We start from the raw sequence: 26,376 nt of genomic DNA, 5'->3' as shown, positions 1-26,376 counted from the left end.
GTTTGTGAAAATTCCAGTAAAAATGTTAAGTTTGTAAATTTCTGCACTATAATACTGATGACACAACCTTGAAAGTATTTAAATTTAACAATGTAAAGGACAAGATTCTACTGAATAACATTCTTGCTCTTTTCAATGATTTACTACAACAATGTACTTACATCTGTATGATTTATACATTAGCCTGACTTTTCAGGAAAAGATAACAACTGTAAGGTTGTACGTTGGCCGTTAGAGGTGTAACCTAACAGATGAGTTAGTTTGGTCTCTTGTACATTAGTGACAATGTGCACTGTTCTGACTGCTTATTCTTTTCTTATGTTAAATAATTCTGCTTTCGATGCTTGTGGCTAGGTTGTAAAACTCCATTGGACTAGCCCACTTACTCCCTAAATAAAAAGGCAAGAAAGCAAATAAAATTATCACTACACCAACATCCTGTCATACAAAGTTCTGATTGCTGTAATGGCTACAATTTCAACCTTGCTCTTAAAAGCAGTAGGAGAGAGACGACATTCCAAGACATGTCACACAAGTCTTGGGACAGTGACGGTGCAAACTGTTTAGTCTCTTGACTTAAGAGAAGTCAATGGTGAGAGACTAAACCTCTTGTGGATTAAGCTAAAGTCAAACATATTCTAGGCCTGAAAGCCCTAGTCCTTGAACTCTGATCCTTTACCTTATGACAAGTGTCCTTGAACTGGTGCCCCTCTATGTTCTTAAGACTTTTTTTTTTCCATCTTCTCATCTTCAACCAAGACGGTAAAACAAACGAGCTTCAACTGGTGGCCGTAGTCCTGCTAAATGACTAGCAATGGTGACAGCTACAGATGGGTTGTAAAAGTATAAAGCAGAAAAGAAAAACTTTAGAACAAATAACAAGAGGGGCAATCTGAAGGCTTTGGAGTCTTGGGCTTTTTTCTGGCATCAAATGTAGGTAATTTTCTGCACCAACACTGATGAGCTGCAAAAGATGCAAACTGCGGTAATGAAAGAAATGGAAACTGCAGTAATGAGCACACCTCTTAACCAGGATGCACAAACGGGGTGCTTCTTGAAATTCTGAGGACTAATGGAGAGTACATTACAAGTAGAGGCTGCAGTACCTCAGAGTACTCAGTCTCCTATGACGTATATTTATCTGGGAGTAGTACATGCAAGTTAAAGGGCTCTGGGGAAACATGGTGCAAAGCTTTAATGGTGTTACATCAAGTTGTGACATTCACTGCATTTATCTGGAAATCATGCTGCATGTGTGTGTGTTTTGCAAATGAGTCTGTGAAACTTGCATTACAGGTTTTATACTTCTGATAGAGAACTGTAGGGCTGTTGCAAACCGCTATGGTGAAAATGGCCCCCACATATGTGGGTATAAGGATTTTTTAATAGATGCCAAGCAGGAAACAAGGAATAGCTTGTTAATGCATAACTTGCAATGTATACTGAACTGAAATACTGTTCCCTAGCCATGTTTTATGGAACTCAACGTGGACAAAAACTGCTTACAGATTACAATCATACTTGGCTGCACTGGAAAAATAATACAGCTAGCCTAAAAACAAGGAGCATCATACAAGCTCGACTTTACAACATGTCAATGGACATTATGAACCATGTTCAAATGGCAAACTTGAGCTGCTCAGAAAAAAATTTGGAGTGGTTTGAAAATCCAGTGGACTGCTTAATACTTCACGGTTTCATGGTTAGGACTTCTGCACATCGATAGATAAGGACATTCATAACTCAATTTGCAGATGAGTAGAATAGGATAGATCTCCTTATCCATATACCTAATAATTTTCTAAACTCATTAAGAGAATTACTTCTCCATCACTAGAGGTAATTTGTTTCACTACAACAGCATGGACTGTGTAATGTTAATCTACCTGATGTTCATCAGTTAACTAATGAGTATGTAAATCCTGTTCCACTAGAGATGCGATTATTATGTAAAATAGAGATGTGATTATTATGTAAAACATCAATATTCACTAATGTCCTAAGCTCCTTATCATGTACAGCTTTATAAGCCAAGTATAATTTCCCATGCAGGTTCCTATAACAATGAAAAAAGGTCAGATCATTCAAGAACTCTGCATTCAAAGGATGACAACATCTTAACTCTTTTTTGTAAATTTCATCTTAACACCTTCTAACAGGAGTTAATCAGTTGTTGAAGAACTACAAAACAGTGAGTTATATTCCAAAATACACAAAAAGTTTAATCAATACTACAGAGCTATGGGATGAGAATTTTTTTTAATATCAGTTCAGATATTTTCATAGCTTTGATTTTTACATGCTGGGCACTTGCTTTGAATTTTAAATCATCAGTGATCTTAACACCAAAGTCCTTGTATTTTGAAAATTGGAATAGTTCAAAGCTACCCAATTTGATCCTAACAGAAGGATTGCTCTTGCTAAAGAGCATAATCCTGCTTTTAACCTGGTTAATGTTTAGACCACAACTGTTGAGCTAACATATATCAAATCATTACAGATCCAACATACTCTGCAAAATAATAGAAATGAGAAAAACTAATTAAACAATAAAGGCCCTAAAATGGAATGCTGTTCACCTAAAGTAAATCTAGCGCAGTCTGAATACTGGTTTCATATTTTTACTCTGTTTACAGCTAAAAAGGAATGCTGCTACCCAGATGTCACTATATGGATCAATACAATGTTTCTGAAGGAATCAATAATTAAACAGTGAGGGATACTAACAAAGGCTTTTGAAAGATCAAAACAAATTATGCATACACGTGGACACGGACCAAAGTGATACTAACTGGTTTACTTAAGTTAACCAAGTTAGTTCACAAAGGCAGACTACAACTCCCATCAAATTAATACAACTAATGGCACTACTGTACAAGCAAAAGCAACATTTCAGCCATGACAGCATGTGAGACAGGGTCTTGTTATCTCAGCTCCATATTAAAACAGCCTACAACTTGGACCTCTAGAAAGGCCAAAAGATGGGATATATGAATTCTTAAAAGTAACATCCTCACCGCCTTAAAAAAAAAGAAGAATAAACTAAAAACAGCTCAATGTATAGACACAAATGCAATCAGTACCTTTTAGCAGTTTCTAGGCCATCTTTTCCATGAGTAAGTTTGGTCACTTCTGCAGCCAGTCGCTTTTGTGCTATACGCTTTTCAGGCTCCTTCCAGTGGATCTCCATAATGTGCTCAATTTCAGAAATAGGCAAAAATGTTAAAAGTTTAAGTAGCCTGCAGGAAAAAAAAACACATTTACATTTAAATTCATGTATGAATCCTGACAGATTTGTTTTCAAGGAACTTAAAAACTGGACAACTTGCTGAGCAGCACAAAGATGGATATATTTTATGTGCTAGTCTTCCAAATCAGATTTGGTACTGGGGGCATACATACTTGAACCCAAACAGAAACAAGTACTTAATCTCTACAACTCAAGCCTTCACCCCCTAAATGCAATAATGGTAGGTTCCAGGGCTACAAGTTTCTTATTTATTTATTGGCATTTGTTGACCGGGAAAGTCCACTGGGCACTGGACCCATTTTCAGTGGAGGCCCAGGGAGAAAAGCTCCACAATTAACAATACAACAAAACTTATACAGTTAGACTACAGATCTGGGGAGATAAGGATCCGTTGTTTTAAAACAGAAACAAAAACAAGTGAGTACTACAAAAAGTATACAATTGCAAAGCAGATGTTACATGCATTATTCAGCAAGCTTCAAAATTACAATTAAAAAACTACAACACAGAAATTATGTACTTTCTGATGGACAAATAATAAGGTCTTGTATTACCGGAGTAAAGATGAAATGAGAGGTGTTACAGGGTAGGGTTTTTGTTTAGTCAGTTTTCTATTTAAGAGGGTTTACATTGTGTATTACATGTACAGCTTGGATTTTGTTACAATAGGTGTTTTTAGTGCAGTTTTTAAGGGCTTTGGGGAGTCTAGCTGGGTAATGTTGGAGGGGAGGGAATTCCATAGTTTGGCGATGCATGAATATAGGGATTCTTGCTATGAAATCAACACTTATTTCCACATACCTACTGCAATGTGAGAATGCAATTATAAAGTTGCTATATACATACTTAACGGGAATTGTAGGCATTCTGCAGCCAACCACCATAGACTGTTTCCTGTCCCATTATACCTATTATATATATGCTACAGTCTTTCTCAGATGATGTTTCAAATATTACATAACTGCATGCTTTTATCAAAACTGATGTTTTACTGTATTTATGTCTCAAAATGTTGTATATATGATTGTATTCTTATCATATGCTTAAACATTTTTGCTTATGTTAATTACTGTGGAGCTTTTCTCCCCGGGCCTCCACTGTAAATGGACATATGTCCAGTTGGACTATCCCGGTTAACAAATGTAAAATAAATAAAATAAAAACAATAAACAAAGTTTCACACTTAAGATGATAAAAATGTATTATGCATCATTACTGAAGCAATACTAAATTAAATAAGTGAATTGCGTTTCACTATCAAAGCAGAACTAGCTTAAATGACAAAATGTACTGGGCTTTATTATAGAAACAATACTACCTTAAATGTCAAAATAATACTTACAAAAAGTAAAAAAATAATATTAGTTTAAATAATAAAGCATACTGTGCTTTATTGTTGAAGCAATGTTAGCTTAAATGATAAAAAATGTTTACTAACAACGTAATACTAGTTTAAATAATAAAAATGTATTGGGCTCTATTATTTTTTTTAAACAGCTTTATTGAAAACATTAATATAATGAACAGATATTTTGAAAAAAAAACTGAAGTAAAATTTTTTAAAATACATATTTAAAAAAGAAAAAAAATAATACAATAACTATAACAGCACAGTAAACTATGTACAATGATGTTCACTATATATCGAATAACAGGATCAATTTAAGTTTGGCAGAAAAAAAAAGAAAACATAGAATAAACGATTAAAAAAAGGAAAGATTACAGCATTAATCATTTATCCAGTTCTTTAACTAATAATTCATGTACATTTTCCCATTTGTAATACAGTTTTGTATTCCTTGAAGATTTAGACTTGATAGTTAACATTTCTAACTTAGATATTTCTATGAGAAGACCTTTAAACCCTTTAAATGAGGGAAGTGATGAGGAATTCCAATTTCTTGTAATTATTTTCCTGGCAATAGATAGAATAGACCAGAGCAAAAAATGTTTTTATTTATACAGTCTGGGACAGGTATACTGAATAATACAAGTGACTTTGTAAACATAAAATTGTCCTTAAAATCGCCTGTAAAAAAGTGTCAACTTCTTCCCAAAATTTCTTTAATAATACAGTCATAAAATATATGATTCCAATCATCATTTGTTACTGTGTTGCATCTCTCTCCAGCAAACATCTTGTTTAGTTATCTTACTCATTTTCTGAGGTGTGATGAAAGATTTATGTAAAAATCTCCATGTGAAGATTCTCCATTTAATGGAGGAAGTGATTTTGCTGGCTGACTGAAGGAAATTAACTGTCTTTTTCTGAGGGAATAAAACTATTTATTACTGAAAATGAATTCCAATAGTTATCTGAATATACATCTAGATCTTGTTTAATTGCTTTATAAATATATGATATAATATTTGACCAGTTAAAAATAATGTAAGTATATAAAATCAAATACTGAATAAGTTTGGGTATTGAATTTTTAGCATTTGAGGGGATTAAAATTAGCTCATCTAGAATGTATTTTCCAAACTCTTGCAAATCTGACCAAAGCAGAGAGTTAAAGTTATATTCATCTATAAGAGAATGAATATATTTTACCTCATTTTTATTTAACATTTGATGCCAAAACATTGTTTTTGCTTAAATAACATTTTAGAATGATCTGCAGATAAAATTATACCTTCTGTATAGGCAATAGGGAAGATGCGGAACAGCCAATTTTCAAAGATTCTAATCCTAAATATATAGTTTTTAAAGGCCCTTAGAATTAAAATGATATAAGTGGATTTAAGCATTTAAATGGAATAACTGGAAAAATCCTCTCTCAGATTCCATATAAATTAATTATTTATTAACTGTGGTAGACGTTTATTTTAGTTTTTGGTATTTTGGGATAAATTTAACAATTTCCTTCCATTTTGCAAAATACTCTCCATCTATAAGATAAACAATTGTTTTAATAACTGACAAAATTGAATAAAGTTCTAGATTTGTTAAAGATATACTTCCATTTTCCCAGCTATACATATGATAGGACAACGCAATTCTAGGCTTTATCGCATGCCATACAAAGTTTTTAATCAGTGTGTTAAATTTTTTAATAAAAGAGCCTGTGGAGGGAATCGAGATAGACTGTATTATATATAAGATCTTTGGAAAAAAAGTCATCTTTATAATGGAAAGTTTTTCATCCATTGTAAATAAAATCTTGTTCCACTTACTAATTAGAGTCTCTGTGATTGTTGTACTTTTACTATAATTTAGGTGTAAGATGTCTTTAATGTTGGTTGCTATAATTATACCTAAATATGTTATTTGTTGGGACTGAGGTATACATTTTTTATATTGGTCATGTATAATACAACTTTTGGAACCAATTAGAAGAATCTGTGTTTTAGAGTTGTTAAAATTAAGACCAGAACTTTTTGAAATATATCCCTATTTTTAAACAGTTCTTGTAAGGTAGGGTTAAGATAGACATGAACATTTTATAGTCTGTGTTTAATAACAAAATGGGTCTATATGCAGCACACTTTACAGGATCTTTATCAGACTTTAGTATGGGGGAAATAAATGTGTACTCCCAAGAGGGAGGTATAATATTATTTTGAGCAATACTGAATACTGTATGTAGTAGAGTTAACACTTTAGCAGGCAAAACCTTATAGATTTCAGAAATTATACCATCTTTACCAAGAGCTTTATGTTGCTTAAGTTTAGTTATTTGATCTTTTACTTCTTTAAAAGATATCTGTTTATCTATTAATTTTGTGTTTCAGATAGTCTGTTCTTTACATTATTATGTATAAAAGATTGAATATTTTTGTACTATTAATGCTATCATTAGGTTGGTTTAATTAAAAAAAAATCTCTAAACTCACTTAATATATTTGGTAAATCAGATACCATTTTTTGTTGGAGAATAGATTTCTTTAATATGGTGAAGTTTATTTAATCTTTTAGTTTTGTTAGCTAGTATATTCATGGATCTAGGATTTATAGAGAAAGTTATAAGTTTATATTTTTCAAGATTTATCATAACTTTATGGTTTAAAATTTCCATATATTTATTGTTTAAAGTATTTATTTCATTCATTCTATCTTTATCTGGATTCTTTGAAGCATCAAGCCTCAAAGCATCTATCTTTGTTTGTATATCTTGAAGGTCTTTATCCCACAAAATTATTTTCTTTTTATACCAATCAATAATTTTACCATATAGGTAGGCTTTTAGAGCATCCCAAATGTATATTTCAGAAGTTCCCTGTGTACTATTAAGTTCAATAAAATTTTGTACCTCTGTAGTGAAGAAATCAATAAAATCTTTTCAGTTTAATTATGCAGGCTGGTATCCTTTTAATTTGAACATTAAATGCGGAGTTTAGTATAAAATCAAATGTTATGGAATTATGGTCCGAAAGGGGACAAGAAATCACTTTTGAGTTTGATAAGAAATACGTTATTGGAAATTAATATGCTATCTATTCTTGAATATGAATTATGTCTATGAGTAGAATGTATAGAACAGTGACTTAGCGTCAGTAAAGTTATTAATATCTTTCATCATATATGAATCTGAAAATTCATTCAATAATTTAGCTATAGTTGGAATTTTTCTTTTACCACTGGTACTAGAGTCTTTTATGTCAGAAATGCAATTAAAATCACCAGCAAGAATAATACTACCCTTAGCAAACTGAACTATATGTTCTATAGGTTGTTTCACTGTTGTAGGTCCAATGCCAGGAATCTAATGCATATTAACGTCAAAAAATTCTTATTAAATTCTATAATAACTGAAGATAACATCCCCTTGTTGTCTTTATAGGTATCAATTATTTTAGGCATAGGTAATGTATTTTTCCATAGTATGGCCACCCCCCTTTTTTTGTATGTTCTGAGTTAATCAAAAGTTTGTAAGATTTGGACTCTAATTTTGTGACATCTTCAGTTAGTAAATGAGTTTTTTGGAGAAATATTAATTAAGAATTATGCAATTTAAGATATTTGTTCAAAGATTTTCTCTAAAGATTATTTAATCCATTGATGTTTAATGATATATACTTTAATGATGTCATAAAACATTAATGTTCTGAATATCTGTTGTTGAATAACATTCCTTTTTTCCCATATTGTATAAGTGAATGGAAATTGACTAATAGGAATATAATTATAATTTACACATAAAACATCAAAAACTTTTATTCAATGAAATATGTTTATATCAAATTCAACTTTGTAAGATTTGGTGGACATCATAATAACTATTAACAGAAACTTATAACATTTGCTAACATAGACTCTTTCAATCCCCCCCCCCGAGTTAAAACCTCCTAATTTGAGTGACATCTGTCACCCAAATTGACCATCAAGCTAGCAACAACATTCAACTCTTCCCTGTCTGAATATATATGTTGTTGCATAATTTAAGAAACAGCCATTAGAATTGTATGTACCAATTCAAGAAACAAATTAAAGTAAATCAAATGTAACTGTTTCATTTTAACTTTTGTCAAATGAATTCAACATATCATAAATACCAGTCACGCATTATATAATAATACAAAAGTCATAACTAATTTATATGTAATGGACTGCTATAATAATAAATAAGTAAACCAATCCCGTCTCTTTATGTATTGTGCCAATATCTAACACTACTTCCCCATCTCCATGTATCTGAAAAAAAGCATAGAAAATATTATAGTTTAGTTTCCTAATGTAGTATGAGATTCCAATAAAAGTGTTCAGTAATTTCTAAGAAGGAATGTATTCCCTTTCTTACCTTTAAGACCTTTAGTAATCCGAAATAACTTCTAGATTTGTCAAAATATATCAAAATACTAGTTTATATGGTAAACATCTACATCTGAGACTATACTGTATGCAGCAAGCTATATTCATATAAAATATATTATGTTTCAATCATTATTTTCTATCTGTACTACAATTATTCTTATTTCTGACTTTTGTCTCTTGTAAAAGAATATTAACTTCTGCTTAGGTGTCATGAAAAGCTTTATATATATTAATTTCCTTTCTTCTTTCATAAATACTTTAATGGTGTTATTATATATGCCATAGGTTTGTTGTACTAATCAATAGACGCTTAAATTAAATAAAATAGAATTATAAATACGAGTGTAGAAACATAGGGGTATAAATGTATCAAAAATGCTCTATTTATAAACACTCATATATGCTTTTAATATAACAGTTATATTATACAGGTTACTTAGCCACAGTTCTTTTATTTGACCTGTAGATGGCAGCAGAGTCTATTAAAGCAATTTTCCAGCTCTGGGAAGGTTCTCAGCACAAAGCTCAGACTGTAACCAACTCCATGGAAACGACACCTTTTGTTCTTGCTTTCTGTTTTGGCAGTCGCGATATGAATAGGTGGCAGAATCGTTCAGCAGTTTGGATGCACGAGATTAAGGAGGGAAAACTTTTGCAGCTATTTTCTTCTCTTTTTTTTTATTTTTGAAAGCTATAGATTATCTCGTGGCAGGACCAGGAAACACAAAAGCAGACAAAACAAAAAGGCACTAGAGGGGAAAAAGCCAATACGAAATAGCGCAAAGCCAAGAAACTCCATCTCTCAAACCCAGCAAACCACTAGACCACCATGGACACATTAATTCACACTAAACCCCTCATTTCAATAATATTACTATGTATGCTATATGCTCGTTATACCAATTAATATAAAATTTACAAAACTATAATAGAAATATGAAAACAAGTGCATAAAATGTAAGGGTTTAAATGTGTCAAAAATGCTTTGTTAATGAACATTCATAAATGCTTAAATATAGAAGACATAATATATATGTTATTTAGGTGCAGTTTTTCAATTAAGATGTAGATGTCATTAGAAACAGTCTATTCTATTATTCAGCTTTTACGAAGCTTCTCAGCACAAGGTTCAGCCTGTAAACGTTTCCATGGAAACTACACTTTTTTCTTGCTCTCCATTGTAGCAGCTGCAATGCGAGGACAAAGCTGTTTAACAGATCAGATGGACAAGCTTAAGGAGGGAAAACATTTACAGCTTTTCACTGAGAAAACTGTTAATTAGTTTGTGGGAAAACCGGGAAACATAAAACAAACAAGAAATAAGGGAGGAAGAGAAGCAATATAAAACGTTAAAAAAACAAACTCCATCTCCCAAACCCAATAAACCACTAGACCACCACGAACATATCATTCTATACAAAACCCTCCATTTCTTCACGACCAACAGCAGAGAGGGAAACAGAAAGAGAAACAAAATAAATAAATTAAAGCCTCTCTATAAACATTAGATTTCCAAAAGAAACATCAAGTGAATCATTTCAAAACACATCAGGTTACTGAAAGGGAGAAAAGATCAACCTTTAATATGTCAATTACCACAAATAACACCACATTCCAGCAGCAGAACATGGGATGGGAAACATTATTATTAAAGCAACATTATGGCAACAATATCAGTGAAGAGACTCTCTTCACAGAGAGGCAGGGAAATAAAACAGCAAACAGTTAAAAACAAATAAAATAGATTCTATTGTAACAAAAGACTCATTTTCACATCTACAAGTCTCCATATCTACTGTAGTTCCCCAAAATTTCCATAAATTTCAGTCCCAAACATACAGAGCCTTTATTACAACAGACAACCACTATTTAAATATAATAAATAAATACATAGCTTCTACTTGCTATAGAAATTGAACTAGAATAAACTAGACTTAATAATACCAGACTATAAGATGCCAATAAAACAACTACATACCATAAAAAGACATTTAAACAACAAAGACTCACCTGATGAACCATTTCCACTTCCCCAACTTCTGGGTTAGTTTTTAATACTTGGGTAAATAAAACCCATAGTAAAATAGCTTAATTAGTCATTTATTTTTGAGCTTCTTTTTATGTTCAGAGACCTTCCAGGAACTGGTATTAGCATTTATTTTAAGGCTGGCATTTGCCCACTCCATATCCTCTATTTTATCGAGCAGTTTTCTTGTTTTGACAAAGGTAATGGCAAAGTCTATGTCATCAAATATTTTTGGACCATCTTGAAGAAATATTTTTAATCTGGCAGGAAATAATAGGCGTGTCTTTATTTGGGCTTTCTTTAGTTCTTTTAGCATTGGCAAAAAACGCTTTCTTTTGGCAATTACAGAAGATGAGTGATCATTATCAAAGCGTATGACATTTTCTTTATATTTGATAGGAGATTTAGTACAGGCAGTCATTAACACCATCTCCTTGTCATGAGAAGATAAAAACTTCACTATAACAGATTTACCTTTTTTTTTGCACTAGTCAAGGACCTGTGTGCTCTATCCCATATGAGAGAGCTTCAGGAAGCTGTAATACATCAGGGAGCCAAGATGTTATTTTCCATATTACTGTCTTCAAAATTATCAGGCAGACCAAAAAGTCTATTATTATTCCTTCTTGATCGATTCTCTAGATCATCATTTTTTGTTTGTAAAAGAGTATTTTGTTTTAAGAGAAAGTCTATATTGTGCTTCTTGAATTCTAGTGTCCACATCATTTAGTGTATACCAGCAATCTGTCTCTTTTGCTGCTTAAGGTCTTCGTGTAATAATTCCATTTGCTGGGAACATTTTTCTTTGACGTTATCCAGTTTCACATCCATTCTATTCATCTTTAATGTCAGTTCTTGAATGTTAGTTAATAGTGACAAGTTCTTTCTTAATAGTTGTTTCTTGAAGTGTAGCTTTGGAGTAGCTCATCCTGTAGTCTGAAGTCCAAATATTTTCTCTAGTACTTTTTGACAGGAAAAAACAAAAAAAATTGCCAAAATTTGTATATACTATCCTAAAGAATGATCAATAGAATCCAAATATATATAAAAAAACAAAATTAGAATAGATATACTCAAAAAATTCCTGTCATAAATATTCTGTAAAGACAGAGCAGAGACAAAGTGCTGTTACTCAGTGCTCATCTTGGCCACGCCCCTTGGGCTCTATTATTGAATGAAAAAAATGTACTGTGCTTCATCATCAAAGCAATATTAGCTACATTTTTACTATTATATTCTCTACCACCACAGCCACTAATACCTATGGGCAAATGCATTCAATGTTATCACTGCCACACTATTTTTGAACGGTTTCATTATCCATGCACTAATAGTCCATCAAATGCAAAAATTAAAATACAACACATCCAGGAATTCTTACACGTCAACAAACTAATGTAACTTAATGAAAGTATGCATGACCTCCACTTCTATTCTGATTAAAAAAAGTGATCAGAAGTCAAACAGAGGTATAACGTGGTTATAAAACTAACAAATGTTACCAATAACTACTGATTTTGTGGAGAACACTGTTTTCACACACACAATATATATGTTCAGCTTCACCTGACAAATAAAACAGTAGGATATAATAATCATACACGACTCACAGTGCCTTTGAAAGGAAATTATTTAAGCAAACATGCATATCAATTCATCTTGTTTCTTTATATATTTCAGGATCCATATTCTGCTTAACTTCCATTTTCACTTTCTTGTTAATGTAAGGCATCTTTACATTTGTCCCCAAAGTACTGAAACCTAACCTCAGATACCTGCTTATGCATTACAGAGGAAACAAACATTAGATAAATTAATTTTCCAATATGCATTTTATCCCATTTAGAGCTGCAAGGGAAGACAAATCCCATCCCGTCATTCAATACACATATATAACGGAATGATCCAAGGTGGGACACCAGTCTGCTGCAGGAACCATGACAGCTCACTTGCATGCAAACACCAAGGGCAATTTAGAGACTCACCAATTTACCTTTCAACATGGTTCTGGGATGTAGGATGAAACTCTAAATCATACCAAAAACATGCACACAAGAAGAAAAAGTACTGTACATGAAGGGCATCCCTGTCTGTTACTAAACTAGACAACAAAGTACTGGGGGCAAATATGCTAAACGTTGCACTGCTGTCCCTGTTATCCAGAATATATTTACATTTTTTGATGAAACTGCATTAATCGCAGTAAGTTGTTACTATGCTCAGAGCCAGAAAGGCATTGAGAGACTTAGCCAGCACACCTGAGTAGCATCAAGAATATGTTAAGTTTCTCTTGCATTTAGTTTATCTGCTAACGGCGTTGAATATTGGAATACTTCCACGGCAACCATCAAGACTGACTTAAGAACTCTGATAGCAACAGAAAGGAACTGGTGGGCTGAGGAAAGTACAGCTGCACAAGTAACTTATTACAACAGTAGATGTTCTAATAGACAACTGTCGCAGTTGTGAAGATAGGTGAAGGCTGCCAGCCTAGCTAGATAGAATTTTGTAGATAATTCTGTCATTTGCAAATATTAATGTAAGCCACAGGCTTGTTCTCTTAAATGTGAAAAGACTGTATTGGATGTTGAACTGAAAAAATATAACAGTGCACTCTGCTGTAAGAAAGCTGATAAGTCAAGCATTGTGAAATTCTTTGATCTAAAACTCGGAGCAGAGATGCCTAGAGGGAGGCATTCTGCCTACTGTTTTGAGACCAGAGTTAACCGCTAGAATTTGCATTTATAATTTCTTTTACTGCTCTGACTTCCTGATCAGCTGCAAGATCCAAAGGGTAATTAACCTCTGATTTTCTGTTAGCCTGGGAACCAGAAAGAAATGATGTAATCTGAAATGAATCAGTGGTACTGCATTATGAATTTCAGGAGAGAAAGAATGAGGGCATGTTAGCATTTGTCTTGAGAACATCCAACTCACCAGCACTCTGCCTGTGTTCTATATGCAAGTTTATTGTTTTCTCTTAGAAATAGCTATGAAATAGGAATATTACATTACTTTTTTTTCTGTACTGACGTCAGAACTTTTCTACTGTATTACTTTAAGTATTTCTCTGTGATCTCTGAAATCTTGACTAGCACTGTGTAGTAAGAAGTATTGTCTTGGGGTTTTATTATTTATTATTAAATATTTTTAAACCTTTCAACTGTGCCTGTTTTGTGTAGAGATAATTTAAGCTCTAGAGTACATTGCATGTATATAGTGATACTGGCCAAGCCACTCCAATAAGCCTCGACAGTTCCGTTGCACTCCATTTGGATAATAATATTGCACAGTATAAATGGACGCCCTTTCATAAGGGCCTTTTGGTAGCTGATAAATATTAGTGGGTGGTGGCAAGTGGTACTACCGTATAGTCTGGGTAAAAGGGGCACAGTTGAGAACCTGTGCCAACTTTCCCAAGGAGGGTCTGTGTGGTTGTACATAACTCTCATCTCAAAAGTGTGCGCGTCAGCTACTTGGGCAGGGACACGAAGCAGTGGTTGGACAGAGAGGGTGCTGGAGGTTTTAGCTTGTCCACTAGGCTGAGATCTGGACCCTATAACTGTGCCAGTGGGGAGTCTTACTGGGGACCTGAAGAGAAAGGGAGAAACCAGCCCCAGACTGACTGTGATCTGTGTGTGCTCTTAAGGGAAATTGTACTTTACTGTGCGTGTATTTGTTATCCTCTCCTATATGGACGCCCCTCACTGGTGTTAGTGGTAAGGACTGAGGCTCCTTGATTGCTGGACCAGTGCACAGGCATCACAGCAGTAACCCATGCTGCTTTAATAGTTTACCTATTGTTAGCAGACTTAATTTGGGCTAGGAATGAGTTTGTATGTCCCCCAACTAATAACTAAGAATTTTTAGTCCATAATTAGCAATGTACATGGCTTTAAAAATGGGTCTCTACCACTACTTGTGCAAAAAAGTTGCCTGTATCAATCACAAACACATATACATTACCTCGCAAAACACTCTCCCCCATCTCTCTCTCCTTCTCTGTACCAATATACATGCTTACATCTGTTCTCTTATACATATATTAAAAGTTAAGACTAGCACTTAATCAGCAGTATTGAAAGTCAGATACAAATGGCTCCATACCTCTTACTCACCCCACCCCCATCCTGAAACTTTGTGAAGATATTTACTCATAACCCTGGACACGCACATGAGCTACTCACCAGGGCCAACCCATTACTTTCCAATGCTCCCAACACAACTTCCGATCTGGTAATGAAACTAACCTCATTCTTTTCAACAATACCGTGAGAAGTATCTGCAACAAGATTGAAACTAACCTCATTCTTTTCAGCAATACCGTCAGAAGTATCTGCAACAAGATTCATGATATCCATAAAAGTCTAGTTTTTTTACTCCCCAGACATTCTAATCACCACAGAAGCCTGGCTAAAACAAGAAATAACTGAATTAAATTATCTCCCAGATTTTAACATACTCAGAATGAACAGAAAGCTTAAAAGAGAGATAATGGTTTTGCTACCATTTATAAAAACAACTTGGAAAAAATAAATGCATAATGTAAATAAGCATATCACAGGTTCATAGGTAGGTACTAGGCTATCGGCCCAAGGGCCTAAGTAAGCCTAGCCAACAAGGTTCCCTAGCTTACGCCATGCACGAAAGTATATTTCCTGTGCCCCTCACAAGCAGAGCCACAGAAGTGATCCCCGGGGTGCATTTCCTATTTCCCATCCACTCAAGATTTTTCTTGAAGAGTGCTAATGTAGAACTTTGCTTGACATAGATGGATAGCTTGTTCCAGAGTATAGGAAGTCTCTGGGACAGGAATCTATTCTTCCAGCATGTCCTGTTTATTGTGGTAGCAAGGTTTAGGTCCCTAGAGCAAGTAGCTCAGAGGAATTGGGATTTCTTTAGGTGTAGCATGTCCAACAGCTCTGGGTTTAACATAGCTTTATATGTTAGGCAGAGATCTCCTCGGAGTAGGCGATATGCTACAGAGTAAAGCTGGAGTTTTTTTGAGACGGTCAGTGTAAGGCATCTGTTTGAGGCCAGTAATCCTCTTTGTGAGGTACTTCTGTGGCATTTCCAGCTGCTGCAGGTATCTTGTGAGGTACATTCCAAAAGGGGCGTTGTACTCTATAATGAGTCTAATGAGTGCCGAGTAGAGGGGGAACAATTACCTCTTTTTTTCCTGGATGAGAACCCTTTTGTGATAAGGTGTGCCACATAGAAGGATTTCCTACTGTGGTAATGTGATTATCAAAGGAGAGACTATTGTCCACCTGGGTCCCAAGGTCTCTCATCACACATTCGGCGTTAAGCAGACTGCCGTTTATGTGGTAATTCATGGGTACAGAGTTTTTACCAAAGGGGATGAGAATGCACTTTTTGGCATTGAGCTTGAGGCCATGCCTTTGACACCAGGCATCTGTCTCAGTGAGGCCCTTCTTAGGTTCATAGATTAGATTAGTACTAGGTTAACTGCCCTTGCAAGGCATTTTAAGCCTAGCCAATTATCCCTTGTGAGACTCAAACCCTGCACCTTGTGTTTGTAAAGCAAACACCTTAACCATTAGACCATCCTCCCAACCCAGGGATTGGGTTGCCCACATCATTTGGGGACTCTACTATGGCTCCTAGTTTGCAGTCATCTGCGAACTTTGTTAGCCAGAGGCCATCTGTGTTACCCTGTACTTCAGAGAAGTAGATACCAAACAGGAGAGGTCCCAGGACTGAACCCTGTGGTACTCCACTTTTCACTGGTGTGAAGTCAGATTTGGAATCTGCAACTTTTACAGTGTGGTTTCTGTCAGTGAGCCAGTGGAAACCCATCTTGTGAAGTAGGGATTTATACCTAGTTTAGTGAGTTTAGCTATAATTCCAGAATGGGGGATGGTGTCAAAAGCCTTGGCGAGGTCAAGATAGGCTGTGTGAACCACCTTACCATCGTCTACAACTTTGGTGACTGCCTCAAAGAAGTTGATCAGGTTCAGAAGGCATGATCTGCCTTTCACAAACCCGAACTGGGTGGGGTCCAGAGTTTGGAGGTTACCAATGTCATTGTTTATGAGTTCCATGATGATACGTTCCATGGCCTTGCAGACCAGGCTCGTCAGGCTAATAGGGCGATAGTTCCCAGGATCAGTGGTGGCTCCCCCTTTGTGGAGTGGGATAACTGTTGCTGTGCGCCATTCAGAGGGCACAAAGCCTGACGTGAGATTATGACTGAACATGGTGCTTAGTGGGAGCCAGTTCGTTCTGAAGTTCATTTAAAACGCAGCCTAGGATGTTGTCCGGTCCCATGGATGCTGTGTTTCTGGTTTTAGAAAGTGCAGTTTTTACCTGCATAGATGTGATTACAGGGACTCTGCATTCTTCCTGTACAGATATGGGCCCTTGAGGGGGTGAGAGGGGATAAAGTTAGCACTGAACCTATCTAACAGGATGTTAGCAATATCAGTTGGTTCTGCAATTTTCATGCCATTGTGCTGTAACTCAGAGCAGATCTGGGTGTTGCCATTGAGATTCTTGACATAGCTAATGAATGCTTTATGGTTGCCCGTAGAATCAGTGGCGATTTTGTTTTCGTAGCCAGGTTTGGAGGATCTTATAAGGGATCTCAGCTTTCTACTGAGGCTGACCAGGGAGCTCCTCCACTCATGGGATTTTACTCTCTCTTGCAACAGTTTCTTCCTTCTGTTGTAGAGTTCGTTTATGGCAGGGGACCACCGGATTGGCTTCCTTTTTTTGGAGGATAGCATCTTGGTTCTGTTTGGGATAGCACGATCCATGCACTCGTGTAAATGCTTATAGAGTGCATTTGTGTAGGATTCAGCAGTCGTAACTGTATTGTCCATCTGCATTGGTGTCATGAAGATTGCCACTTCTGTCTTAAGAAGCATGAAGTTGGCTTTGGAGAAACTTTTTTACCATTGTTTCCTTAATGGTGGGTGGGAGCAGGATGTGGATATCTAGGGTGATTAGCTTATGGTCTGACCAATGAGGAGTTGACTTCAGGCGTGGAACACCTGTCACTCACGTTGGTAATGACTAGGTCTAGGATAAGTCCTGTATATATGTGAATGAAAACACGGTATTCTTGAAGTGTTAAAATAAATTGAGTTGCCTATTTTACTTTGTGGAGTCGTATTCTTGTATACTGGATCTTCGAGTGCTTTGGGTGACTTTGGTTCTCAGAGAAATTTACAAGGCACTTTCCTCCTCGTTTTGGATATTGTATTGGTCTAGGATATTGTTGCCCCTGGTGGGGGTGTGGATAAGTTGATCCAGGGCATTGGAATTTATGAATTCCAGAAAGCGTTGAGCTAAGGAGTTGGTACACGAGTAGTTTTCCCAGTTAATGGTGGGGTAGTTGAAGTCGCCCATTATTAAGGTGTTTGGTTGAATCTTAATATTTTCCAGTACATCAAGAAAAGAGTGGGAATTCTGGGGCATGGTGGGGGATCTGTAGCAAGCTACAATTTGGATTGCAGTTTTGCCCAGAGTTAGTTGCACTTGGATAGCCTCGGATGCATTATACTGCGCAACTAGCCTGGAGGTGTGGATATCCTTAATGAATATGGACACACCTCCAGCTTTGGTGTTCTGGTCCAGGTTAGATGGCTGAAAAGTGTGGTATGAGTTATAGCCTGGTAATGCAAGGGTCCTCTCTAGAGCCTAGAACCAGGTCTTATTCACTGCACAGATATCGATGTTTTCCATTTAAAGAGCGACTCCAGTGAGTGCATTTTGTGATTTAGACTTCTTGCTTTGAGTAGCATTACCCTCAGTTTTCGCTTGCCTGTTCCTGAAAGTGGTGGATTTGTCATTTGAACCTTGCCTAAAAAATGGCACTATGGGGGGGGGGGGCAAGACCCTTAGCCAGTATCAGGAATCTCAGGGACGACAGGTGCAGGCCATCTCGGGCAAAGCATTGTGGTCTGTCGACCATGTTGTTCCAGGCAGACAGATACTGGATCCCCTTATAATGACACCAGAAGCTTAGCCAATTGTTGAAGATAATCATTTTGTCCTTGTACTGCGGTATCATTCTGGGCGATGGCAGGATGCTACTCAGGGCTAGGGTCATACCTGCCTGGGCTACAAGATCGGAGAGCTCTTCCATGTCTCTTTTCATGTAGTCCAGGGAAGTATGTCTCGGGTTGTTCACACCACCACTGACAATGACAGAGTCATATTTGTACTTGTTGTGGAGTGACCCGAGTGTGTGGGTTATGTGGCGGATCCTGGCACTCAACAGGCAGCTGACTGTAACCTTCTCCTTGTTTAGCCTGGTGAGTGGGACATCAGTGTGCCTGACTATAGAGTCACCTATAACTAGTGTGTTGGGTACGTTGTTTTGCCTTATGGGCTGTGGTTTATTGGCACACTGAGTCTGTGGACTATGTGTCATTTGGCTTGTCTTGGGGGGTGGAGGTTGCTTGTGTTTCTGCTTTGGAGGTCTCTGTTGATTGAACAGATTATTGTTCAGAGCCTCCACAAATGTTTTTGTGTTTCTATGTGTGGATTTGGGTGGTGTAGGTTTAGTGGGACTATGTGATGAGTGTGGTGCAAGTGTTTACCTTCTCCTCCTGACTGTGAAGTTCAGTCTTGGTTGGAAAGAGCTTTACCTCCAGTTTGGCTAGATAAGTGCATCTCTCACAGGTTGTGGTGTTGTGTGGTAGGAGGAGAGACTTGCCTGTGTACATGAGGCAATTGCTACATTGCCCCAAGATGCCCAGATTCATCAGATAGACAGGAGATTCATCAGATAGACAGGAGAGAACACTGGGAGCTAACCCTTGGACATGCCTGAATAAAAAACTACTTTCCTCTAGACGAGTATAAAAGCTGTTTTTCTCTAAGCAAGTGAGGAAAGTAAGTACAAAAACTGTTTTCCTCTAGGTAAAGAGGAAGGCTGAGTGCTATACTAATTTGTAGCTTATTTAGTGTTAACAACAAGTTCTGAACAAGTGCTAAGCACGAATAAGCAAATTCAAGTGCTAAAACTAAGAATCTGTACCTGGATCTTGTGGTAGATAGGCTACCTAGTGCTTACCACTCCCACTGATAAGCTAGAATGCTTCCCTCCAACACAGAAGGGCTTGGGGGGCGCAGAAGCTTACAAACAGTCCTGCATACAGCAAATCTGTATCTGGACTAGACTAGTTACAGAAAAGGTGGGGAAACAAGTGCAAATGCAGGCTTTTAAACCAGAAATGACATCAGTCAGGACCAGGACTAATCCAAAATAAATAACATATAAAACAAAAGATGTCCACCAGGCCGAAAAGGGTATAAAATCACCAATTCAAAATAAATAATAAAAACAGTTAAGCGCTTTTGTGAAACTTTCGCTTCTTCAGACCATAAAAACATGCACTATAATGAAACACATTTAAATGCTCCCCTGCCAATCACAACCAAATTAAAATCACATGGTAGATAAAGATTTTAATTTAGTTTTGATTGGCAGGGGAACATTTAAGTGTGTTTCATTATAGTGCATGCTTTTATGGTCCTAAAAAGCGAAAGTTTTGCGAAAGCGCTTACCTATTTTTATTATTTATTTTGTATTAAAGTGATTTTATACCTTTTTCGGCCTGGTGGGCATCTTTTGTTTTATATAAGAAATAAATCCAGCCCATCTAAACATCCTAAAATGTAATAATGTTGAACTTCTGATTGCTTACCTCAAAATCAACCAAAAGAAATCTCTAGGTATCTCAGCAGTATACATCCCACCAGGCAACTTTACCACTGGATATCTGACAACATGCCAGAGGAAAACTTCATCTTAGGTGACCTAAACATAGACTGTCAACCCATAAACAGCAGCAACTCCGACGACTCTACTCACCCGTTTGACTTCATCCAACTAATAACCTCCTCCACTAGAATCAACAAAAGCACTAACACAGTCCACATTGGACTGGATATTGACAAACCCCATAATATATAATCCTCTGGTTGCTTACCAGATACTATAAGTGACCACCTCCTAACCTATGTAATAAGATAACATGGTTCACCCAAACAAATAATCTATAAACAAGTATGCACTTTAACCAAATTTGACAAAAAAACACTTAGTATAGCCCTGTTCCACTACCACTGGAATGTATTAACAGTAAAACCTTCAGATGAAGCACCTCACTTCAATTACACCTTCCTAAAAATATTAAATGATTTAGCACCACTTAGGACAAGAAAAGTAAAACCTATTACAACACTATGGCTGACACAAGAGACCAAACAGTTCATGCTGCAAAGAGATAAAGCATGGAAAGAATGGTATAATAACAAAACAACATGCCTACCAAAACATTTTGACATCTCAGAAACCGTACCAAGATCATTGTTAAATCTGACAGAGAATCATACTATAGTAATCCCCAACAAAATCACCAAAACAACTCCAAGCTTTTTTAGTCCTCTAAATAAACTATTATTCCATGGCCACACACCACTGCACATTGTCCTACTTCAAACAACAAACAGTCCATTGCCACTCAGTTCAACACTTATTTTATCCAGTCAGTTCTACCACTAATCAATGACCTCCTCACGCCACCCAAACTTCCATCTATTCTTGAAAGCAACATACTGTCTTAGTTTTTAGCCCATCCCAACATCAACCAAAAAAAGCCTAGCCAAATTAAAAGCAACATCTTCAAGCTGCCGATAACCTCCCCACAGAGTTCTTCAAAATAGGTCCAGAAGCACTAGTCTTCCCTGCCTCCATTCTGATCAACCACTGAAAAATATGTCCCATTCAAATGGAAAAAAAATCCATTATTATACCTTTCACAAAAGAGGAGAGCTTCAACAGAGTTAGCAATTATGGACCTACTGCTATCCTATCACCACTCTCTGAAATTCTCGAGAAATGAATTCACTCTCAGCTTACAACACATATAACCAAACACAACCTGCTGTCTAACATCCAGCATGGTTTCAGGCCCAACCACAGTACTACTACTACTGTCCTCCTCAACTTCACCAAGATAGTAAACCAATACAGAAATGAGGGTGACCTTGCCACTCTCATACAATATGCTAATCATTTACCTCCTCTCTCCATCCAAAACAAAATTACAGAAAATCACTCAAAAATCTTTCACTGACACTGAAATATACCTAACAAATTCTAACTTGCTGCTTAATGCCAAAAAACAAGCTTATGATATTTAATCCAAAGTAACATGGAAACATACATTTCATTTTACCTCAAGTGATAACACAAAAATTGAAATCATAAACCAAACTGTACTACTTGGGTAAGAGTAGATGACAACCCCAAATCTGATCACCACATACTTCATTCTATCAAGAAAATTCAACAAAAACTTTGCTCCCTCTATAAGTTTAAACACTACCTGACAGGTCAAGCAAGGATTACCTTTGTAGTAACATTTCATCTTCCTTCTCTGTTATATGCCTCCCCTATTCTTACAAATATCAGCACTACATATAAAACTAAACTAGCCTCCTACTACCAGAAAACAGCTAAATTTGCAACCAACCAACCTTACAAAACACACGACTGCTTGCATTAAAACTAAACCGGCTTGAACTCCCAAACCAGTTGACATACTCACAACTAATCATTGCCCACAGCCTATTTCACTCTCCACACAAATGCCCAGCATTATAAAATACTTCACTGTACTATTCACCCACTAGAGACCTTCTCTCTAGCAATAAACTCTTACAATGTATCAGTAGCATTCAACACTGCTGGAGACTCTCTACTCCCATTTTGCGTCAAAACTCTGGAATGAAATCCCCACATAGTTAAAATAGACAAAACTTAAACAGTTTCAAAACTTTGCTTAAACAGCACCTATGCCAAAGATGGCTCTGTTCTTCCTGCTTACCTTGCTAGCTTTACTCAGATTACTTTTCTCCAACTCTTACAGCCACTTTGCTTCCCAAACTTTTGTACCTTATCACTCCTCTTCATACTGCACTAATTTCCAATATCCTTAGTCTTCCTCCTTCTCTCACACCCCACCACTAACTGCAATTCTTCCTCTGTGCATTTATCTTCCGGCCTATTTCCATAATTTCTCCTTTCATATCTAATTTTTTTATTACTTGTTTGTAAATTACTAACCTCAGAAACACCCCAGATTGATCTTTCCCCTGCCGCCATCATGCTATAAAATGCATTAACTGCTATTGTAGTTTTTCTATTCAATAATTATCCAATTTATGTTAATTTCTCTCTTGTTTTTTTTGTGCTAGAATGCCATGTTCATGTAAGAAAGATTTAAAAATCATGCAAATAACATCATGTACAGATGTTTTACCCTGCAATTATAAATGTGCATCATGTGTAACTTAAATGTGGAACTTCTCTCTCTGGGCCTTCGCTGAAAATGGGTTTTACACAGTCTGCCTTTACCAGTCAATAAAAACAAATAAAAATAAATGAATAAATAAAATATGCCCCCCCATGACAAGCCAGCTTTCAAAGCTTTTGGGTATGTTCCATGAGATCATTTCAAGTTCGAGAGCAGCTCCATAAAAAGTCAGAGTGCAAACCTCTCCAGAGTTTTTTTTTTTTTTGCCTAGAATAAAGGCAGAAAACAGCACATGAATAATAAAGCTAAGAAGCCAAACCAACAATAAACTACATACAAAAGGTATAAACATCCACACCCTGGCAAAAATAAAAGGAAAAACATGTAAAATAAAGGGAGCTGGAGGAGGGAGGGGCCAGCTACGGTAACACTATATACTATTAAAACATCTACTGTTATGGTAACTTAACTTACACACTGGTACTATGTTCAACATATATATCATTGTTGCAGTAGTCTAAGCTATTTGGGTAGACTACCACAGCTTAGAAACTAAGAAGGGAGGAGACTAATAAATAAGACTCCAGGAGCACCTGGAAAATGGTTCTAGCAAAGCCTGACCTGGACCTGGAGAAGGAATTCAGTTTGTAGTGCTTTGTAAAGCTATCTTCACAGAACCAAGTTGCTTTCTCTACAGTACTTCAGTAAACCACAACTTTCTAGAAAGCCACTTAAGAAGCCAAAGGCCTTCTGGAATAGGTACTAACCCTGCCTGGAATGATTTACTATGGTGAGTATAACCAAGGGCAACAGTCAGACAATCATCTGAAAATGGTTGGCTATTATAAATGTTGTCCTTTCCTCTTACTTTCATAGGATATAAACAACTATCAGCTTTCTTGGAGACTTGAGTTTTGTCTAGGCAGCATCTGAGCTGCCTGTGGACATCAAGAGTGTGAAGGTTCCTTTCTCCCTTGTTCTTGGGTTCAGGGAAGAAGACAGGGAGATTAATAATCTTACTTAAAGTAATCTGAGACCACTTTTAACATATAAGAAGGATGAGATCTTAAAGAAACCCATCCTTGTGAAAAAAGAGGTAGGTCTGACTCACCATCACTGCTTAGAACTTAGATACTCTCCTAGCAAAAGTCAGGGCAATGAGTAAAACAGTCTTCTGTGATAAGAACTTCAATTCTGCCTGATCAGTTAGTTCAAATGGAGAAAGCATAAGTTTTTCAAGCACAAAGTTAAGAGTCCAAGAAGAAACCACCTAGTCCCTAGATGGACAAGTAACACCCTTTCCAAAACTGTTTAACTTGAGAATGACTACAGGGGAGGATAAGGGCAGAAATGTCCAAATAATTAACCTTGATGGAGGAAGAAGAAAGGTCAGAGAACAGTAACTCAAATAAATAATGAAAAACCAAAGGCAGGTGGGCCTGAGGAAGGTCACTGGTTCATATACTGGCACAAATTATATATATGATTTTCAAAAGCAGATTTTTCCCCTCCTTTAGTATCTGCTGAACACCCCTGGGGGGGGGGGGGGTGTCCAAGGGTATCATTATGGCACCGAGTTTAGGAGTTTAATTTAAGGTGCATCAAACAACCCATTTTGTGCAAACAAATCCAGTCTGTGGTGAAACCTGTGGTAATTGCCCTTGGCCAGACCGAAAAGGAGAGAGAACCACTGTTGCCGGGCCAAAAGGGAGTCACCAAAACAATTTTTAGAACCATGAATATCAGTGGAAAAGCATATAAGAACATTCCCATCCATGTGAGAGAGAAAACATCTATCTTCCAAATGTGTTAACAAGAAGCATAACTTCTTTAGTTGTCTGTTCTGAAGGTGGCAAAAAGAGCTACTTAAGGTGTTCTCTCCATAGCTGGATCAATTCTTGGAAGTCCACAGGGTGAAGATCTCATACATGGGGTTTGTCCTGGTCCTGCTAAGCTTGTCTAAAATCAAGTTTGCTCTGAAGGAATGTACGAAGCCTGAAGAGTCCAAATGAGCAGAGTTATCTCCCAGGTTATTACAGCAAGTCTGCAAAGTGAGTAAGATTGGGCACCCACTGTTAGCTTATGTAACACATCACTGTCTGTGTAAATCTGCAGAGGTCACAGGGTCCAGAGATGATTTAAGGATTTCCAAGCATGATCACTTCCTATATCTCTATGACATTAAGACGCTACTGCCTTGCCTTGAGAATTCCACATAGCTTTTACCACTTTGGAAAATGTACCCAGTACGTCTGGAGCGTGTGTGTGTGCGTGAAGGATGTGGACTGCAAAATAACCGGTCTACCCACCACAGAATCACCAATCTGAGGTACCACTGTATTTTCTTCATGAATACACCAAAGACTGCAATGCAACCTTGGTCTTTGGTGTTTAACACATTACTGCTATTTTCTGCATAACTCCTATAGCTAAAATACCCACTGCTATTCTGCACTGACACCTGTCAAGATACTCTCCAAACATACCATTCATTGCTACCTCAATATAAATTAACTGCATCTTAATAAAATAAAGTAAAACGAAAACAATATTCCCTTCCCTTCTGCTCCAGAAAATTCCAGCTCACAAACACACACTAGTAGCTTTTAGAGTCAAAACCAACCATTCCCCAAACAATTAAAAATGCTATCATTCAAAATACTACCTTTCCAAACAAAAATTCCCCTTAACAAAAGCATTACAAAAAAACAAAAATATAGTAAAAGACAAAGCAGAGACCTAACATACCTCAGCAAACCTCATGTGACTTATGATATGGATGCAATGCACTAAAAGGGCTGAAATTCAGCACCTCAATCTCCTCTTCACCTTGATATCAAGGCTGCAGTAGGGCATTGAGATGACGGGGTTGTTAAAAAATAAAAGTTATATACTTACCATATTGCTAGATCCATGTTGTCTTTGCCCATCTGTCTTAACCTGTGAGTTATCGCATTAGAGTCTGGTACTTCAGAATCATCAGTTCTGAAGCTCCAGCCCCTCTCCCATAATACTCTACATGCCTAAATCTCCTCAGCTTGAGTTTACG

General features: G+C 36.5%; 1 protein-coding gene across 1 annotated transcript in view; it reads right to left on the bottom strand.

The window, feature by feature from the left end:
* YARS2 (tyrosyl-tRNA synthetase 2) overlaps window positions 1-26,376 on the bottom strand; it is a 202,102-nt gene that overhangs the window by 107,067 nt on the left and 68,659 nt on the right. Inside the window, exon 3 of the mRNA XM_044088101.1 lies at window positions 3,084-3,239. Within this exon, the coding sequence (XP_043944036.1) occupies window positions 3,084-3,239 (156 nt within the window). The remainder of the gene's footprint in view (window positions 1-3,083; window positions 3,240-26,376) is intronic.

Source organism: Protopterus annectens, chromosome 11.part0 (genome assembly GCF_019279795.1).
Source record: "Protopterus annectens isolate FY-2018-M chromosome 11.part0, PAN1.0, whole genome shotgun sequence".
Classification (NCBI taxonomy): Eukaryota; Metazoa; Chordata; order Ceratodontiformes; family Protopteridae; genus Protopterus; species Protopterus annectens.
This window is presented reverse-complemented; position numbering and strand designations above follow the sequence as displayed.